The sequence below is a fragment of the Rhagoletis zephyria genome, unplaced genomic scaffold (genome assembly GCF_001687245.7).
Source record: "Rhagoletis zephyria isolate East Lansing unplaced genomic scaffold, Rhagoletis_zephyria_1.1 Rzeph_scaffold_03810, whole genome shotgun sequence".
Lineage (NCBI taxonomy): Eukaryota > Metazoa > Arthropoda > Insecta > Diptera > Tephritidae > Rhagoletis > Rhagoletis zephyria.
In genome coordinates, this window is record NW_016160893.1 from 51,220 (window position 1) to 57,238 (window position 6,019).

The 6,019-nt window shown below is 38.1% G+C and overlaps 1 protein-coding gene across 1 annotated transcript in view; it reads left to right on the top strand.

Moving 5' to 3' along the window:
- Positions 1 to 4,706, top strand: part of LOC108369703 (putative mediator of RNA polymerase II transcription subunit 26) — a 39,532-nt gene extending 34,826 nt beyond the window's left edge. Inside the window, 1 exon segment of the mRNA XM_017624870.1 lies at positions 2,944 to 4,706. Within this exon segment, the coding sequence (XP_017480359.1) occupies positions 2,944 to 4,534 (1,591 nt within the window). The 3' untranslated portion in view covers positions 4,535 to 4,706.
- Positions 4,707 to 6,019: the final 1,313 nt, after the last annotated feature.

A 6,019-nucleotide genomic window follows, 5' to 3' on the forward strand; every position in this document is an offset into this window, starting at 1 on the left:
AAATATATGTATAAGAAGGTTGATGTTGTGTTGTTGAAGAAAATTCGATTAAAAGTGTAGTGGGGTAGTCTACGCGGTTGTGGCGATTATATGAATAGTATCTGTTACAGTTGTTGTTGTTGTTATTGTTGTTGTGTAGAAAAAAGTACATATGTGCATAAAGTAAGCACTTACGAAAGGGTGCTGCTGCACTTGGACAGGCAAAACCAAAAGCGAATAGGAACCTGTAAGCGAAAAGGTTCATTTATAAGAATCTTGCAAAATAATCACTATTTTATAAGTAAATAAATAAACGAAACTTACGTGTGTGTGTGCGTTATGAACGCTAACATAGTTTGTGGCGCCGCACCATGATAAAAAATAGGACAATAACTTTGAACAATTGCTCTTTTTTACTCTCAATTTTATATGATTTTAAAATGTTGGCAAACTTAAAAAAAAAAAAAAAAAAATCTTAGCCGACGAATTGAGTGAGCGGTTTTACCTTACTATGTTTTCATCATGGTATACACATTAGCGGAAAATGGCAAGATTAAGCAAAATATTTATCAAGGAAGTATTAGAAAGGGTTAAATAGAGTTGAATATACAATTGAATAGTATTTAATAAAGTTGTTGTTCTTTTCAGGAGTTAAAAGCCCTTCGAAAAGGCTTTACGGAGAGTCAGGAGGCATTTCACTTTACATTCCTTATTCCTTTGTTTTTTGTATGGAGTGGCCTTCCAGTAGGGCTTTTGTAGGTCGGACTTCGAATGCCCTGTGGAGGAGTTTTGTCGTAGCTGTTATTTAAGTCATAAAAATCATACTTTTTTAAGGTGCTTATTCATCTTTAATGTTAAATAATATAATCGTGTTCTTTCGCGTAAATTTTGAATAGAAAAAGCCCTTATAGAAGGCAAGCAGGGAAGTTCTTTTTTAGGCCCTTCTTGGGTAAGGCTTTTAGAATGGCTTCTCTTAAGAAGGCCTGCGTAAATTATCTTCAGGGTAGTTAAACTTTTTTATGAACATTTATGTGGAATAATTTGGGAAATATAACGTTTTTGGGCTGCGGGATTCACAAAATGATTCGTCGTATAATTTCAGGTGGGCTTCTTGAAAAAATTACGTACTAAATTTTATTATAAGATGTGTTTTAGAAAAAGATATAACATCTAACTTAGTGTGTCAATATCTCAAAAAAATTAAGAGGATGGAATAAAACTGGGAATGGAAACATTTGAATACTACCTCATGGTCTCATATAACAATCTCTTTCTTGGAAAATTTGAAAACTTCAAAAATTACGTTTTTATGTACAGTGCAATGTTGCCAACTTGCGGGGAATTCCTCGATATGGGGATAATATGTGTCGTTGCGGGGATTCGATTAATGAGCTGCGTTTTCCGGGAAATTTTGACTATTTAATTTTAAATCACTAAAGAACTTACCGCTGAAGTTAAAAAAGCTTTTATTTAACTCCATCAAATTATGAGTGAGGATGTTTTTGTTGTAGTATTATAGTTTCCGAACGAGTCCTAAATGTTCTTCTTAAATTTGAGTTCAAAAAGTTATTGGGAGCAATAGTTATTAACTAAAAAATTTTCGTTAATTAACTATTAATTATTTATTAACGCGAACAATTTTTTAAAACTTAATTTTATATTAGTCAATTTGATGGTTTTTAGCAATGGTATGCGCGAAATTTCAGACATTTAGCTCAAAAGTTGTGGAAAATAGGCGATATTTATGACAAAGATGTATTTCAGGTGCGCGACTTGGTGAAAATTAAAACTCGCGTTGAGCAACCGTTCGTTTAGGTCAGCGTTTTCTCTAAAATTTTCAGCAACATATTTTTTCTTGATGATTTTAAAGATTTTGATCCGTTTTTTTTTTGGTTTGAATCAGTCTAATATACATACATACATATGTTTAATCTCTAATCTGTATTTAAATTCAAGTGAGCTGAGCGGAAGAAAGTGCGAAAGGCCCCAGCAAAAAAAAGTTATCAAAAAGCAACGGTAATTTTTAGCCACTACAAACTTGCACATTAATTTATAATATAAATTGGCTTCTAAAAAATCCGAATAAAGAGTTTAAAATTTTGAAGAACATTTTTTTTATTTAATTTGTTGAATGTATTTGATGTTTGCCCAAAGTTTAAAAATTTTAACTTACATATACATACAGCGTATGTTATACAATAAGACATACCCACTGGGTAAATAGGTAAGCGCCTTACATGTTTTCTTTCAGTTTTTAGTACCAAAATTGTTGTCATGACCAATGTCATCTACTAGTAAAGCACAAAATAAACACCTCCGACGACGCATTACGTTGTCAGTTGCAAAATAACGTGCCACCGAAGTTATTTCCAAGCGCCGAACTACTCCGAGCGACTGCTTTACATTCTACGTAACTTACTTTGTAAGGCGGCTCAGAAGTATGTCTGATACCAAATGTTCATTCTAAATTCCCACTTACATAATGCGGCTACGCCTTTCTTAAAGTAAGGGAGATTCGTCAGTGAAGTGGTAAGGACCGACGGGTGAAGTGCATTACCTTACCAGCAACTTGCACTTCACGGCATTTCCCGAGTGGGTATTTTTATAAGAAATAGTGAAAAAATTTAACATTTTAAATATTGGATGTACATTCGTTAATAAATTCAAGCAATTGAATTAAAAAATNCCCGAGTGGGTATTTTTATAAGAAATAGTGAAAAAATTTAACATTTTAAATATTGGATGTACATTCGTTAATAAATTCAAGCAATTGAATTAAAAAATTTGAGTTTTTAAAGGAATTATGACACCCTTTTGGCCAAGACGACTAAATCTTTGGTTGTATTTTCGAGGCTATCTGCACATTTATGTACTCGTACGTACACTTGTATTTTCGAGGCTATCTGCACATTTATGTACTCGTACGTACATACATATTTAATATAATAAATGTTTTCATTTCAGCTTACAACACGAGGGTAGTGGAACGGTCTTGCAAGAGTCGCAGCACCATCAACAGCTAACGCAGCCATTACAGCAGCAGCAACAGTTAATAAATACCACTCACATAGCCAATAGCAGCGGTGGACGTCTTCACTTGACCACCGCCACACCCAGCAATTCAATATGTGTACAAACTCTTACGGGAGGCGCTGGTGGCGGCGGCAATACCGTCACAAATTCAAGCAATCAGCCAACTTCTCAATCTATACAAATTGCTGGCACTGGGAAATCGCTTCATAATCAGCATCAGCAGCATCATCATCAGCTTGTTGCAAATGTCGCTTGCCAGGCATTGCAACAGGCCATGGCTTCTTCAGTTGGATCGTCATCATCGACCAACAATGAGTGCAGCTATAAGAATTGCCATCTAAATATAAGCGCTAGCACTACATCGGCATCGGCTGTAGCTGGAACACAGCAGCGCCGCTCACAGCATCGCACTACACTGCCCATTCAAGCGACACATGTTGCACACGATATGCTGCAGCAATTTGTGACTGTTGCTGATGTAGAAATCAGCGGTGCCACCGTTGGTTATCACTCACTGCCTAGTGGTAGCGGCAGCATCGGTGGCAGCAGTAATGATATGGAATTGCTTACTGCTACTACGATGCCAACATCTTCCCAATACGCTGGTTCACATATGGCTGGCGCCATTTCCACGCCCAGTATTGATGTGTTGCCATTGATGAGCGGAGAAATCGCCACAATATCCAGCAACACCAGCGACTCGATCACACAAACTACATTTAGCGCCGTGGCCGGGGCTCATACGCTGCCCACAAATGCACACACGCAAACGCTCAAAAGCGGTAGCAGCAGTGCCAACAGCCCTGGCAGTCAAAGTAGCAAAACTCCCTCCTCTTCCCGCCGTTACCACCGCACTATACCGCGTTACTTCGCTCTCACCGATCCGTTGAGTGCCAAAGAGGCCTATGGCATTGGTAAAAGTAAATCAGATAATAGCACGCGTAATAATGCGGGCACTACATCATCGGCTAGCAAAAAACCCACTTGTCAGTGTCCGGTGCAACATGTGCCCATGTCATATATGGCAGCTACCCAGCTGAGCAATGCTGCACAATGTGCCAGCAGTAGCGCACTTCTCTCGGCATTGAGTAGCAAATTGAACGCCGTCAGTCAGTCATCAGCCGCATCCCAAACATCATCAGCGTCATCGACATTAGTCTCATCGCATGGCAACAGCAGCTCGGGTCGTTCCAACACTGCCACTTCGTTGGGTTACTCGCAACGTGCAAAATCCTCCAATAGTCTACAGCAAACTTCTGCGAGCGAAGTCAACAGCCTTGGCGGCACTTTGAAGCGTGCAATGCATACCACCAGTACCAACACCAATACAAGTAACAACGCTAGTAACAAAAACAACAACACCAATAATAATGCTAGCTCACTATGCAGCTATGAAACGAAAATTGCTACCATTTCCAAACAAGTTGGCGATAGCACAGCTGCAAATCTGACCACCATGCCCATCATTCGCACAGCGTTGTTGTATTGCCGACACAGGCGCAGGACGAGAGTATGCCCATAGTATTGGGACGGGTGCAAAAGCGATCCAGTGGTGAGCGCGAAAGGGAGCGGGAGAGAGAAAGGGAGCGTGAACGTGAGCGCGAACGTGCGCGTAGTGCTAGTAGTGGTCGCGGTAGCAGTAATAGTAGTACACACCAATTGGAGAGTAGCGCGGCGGCATTTTATTTGAACGGAAAGGTGAGTGGTAGATGAGGTAAGGTACCGTTAGGGAATCTTCATACATACTCATATATTTATGGTAATAATTTATGATCTCAATAATAATAAAGTGACACGTGCGGAACGACAAAAGTTTGCTAAGCTCAGGGAAACTGGAAATAGTTATAGACAGAATAGAAACAGGTTTTAAAAACCTAAAAAATTATAAACAACACTCATATTTCAACGTGTCGTCAACGCTGTCAGATTTTGACAGAGCGCACAGTCTTTCGATTAGTATTAGTAAACCTCCACCGATTTTGCTGAAACTTGACTTGTGCTCTAGTTTTATTTAGAAATAGGGAATTATGAAACTTGTAAAGATGAAATAATTGCCACGCCCGTCACTCTTGTGTCCGAAATATTAAATTTCATCGGCTTTTGATGAAATTTAGTTTGTACTCTGTCTTTTATTAGGAAACCCCAAATATAAAATATGGGGGAGGATTGGATCACTATAACGTGCAAAACTCACAAAAAATATGGGGCCAGCCATTAAATGTTAATTTTAATTTTTGTTTCCTACTTTCCACTCTCAGAAAACAAAAGTTATATTTAAAATTATATAGGTGTTCATCAAGAATGATAGAATACAAGATTGCGCCGATCAGAGAGGATTTTTGAGAATAACTTTTGTGCGACGTCACACTGGTGCAATTGCGAGAGAGAAATGCCAAAACGTGAGCAAGAATGGAAGAAGAAGAAAAAATGTTGCAAGGAAAACGTAAACAAGTTGCACCAGTGTGACGTCATGCAAACAACGATTCTGTCAAATTCGTTAAGAGAGGAATAGCGGTCCGAGATCGGCGCAACCTTTGTATTCTCTCAATCGTGGGTGTTCATATTCTCTTTTTTCCCAATGTTTGGTGAGATTTTTCCATTGTTCGAAAAATTGTTTTCGCGAAATTATGCAAAAAGAAGTTGAAAATCAAAAATTAAGAATATGGAAAATTACATATATTTGCAAAGTCGTGCGAAAAGATCCAATTATATATTCGAACACTACATACAATTTTCTAAAACATACGTCTAATCTCAAGACCTGACAGACCGGTACTCATACTTTTTTTTATTAATAATCTTTAAAAATAGGAAAATAGCAAATAAATGATAAATACCTTCACCTAAATATTTAAGCACATTTAGATAATTGATTACAGTTGAAAAAGAAACACTTGCTGTAATGGGTTCAGCGCCAAATGCAATTAAACTGATTAGTTGGTAACTCGTGGATTCAAGTATTTTTTGGAAATATGCCGTTGGTGGAGAGAGGGGGTGAGTAAATAAT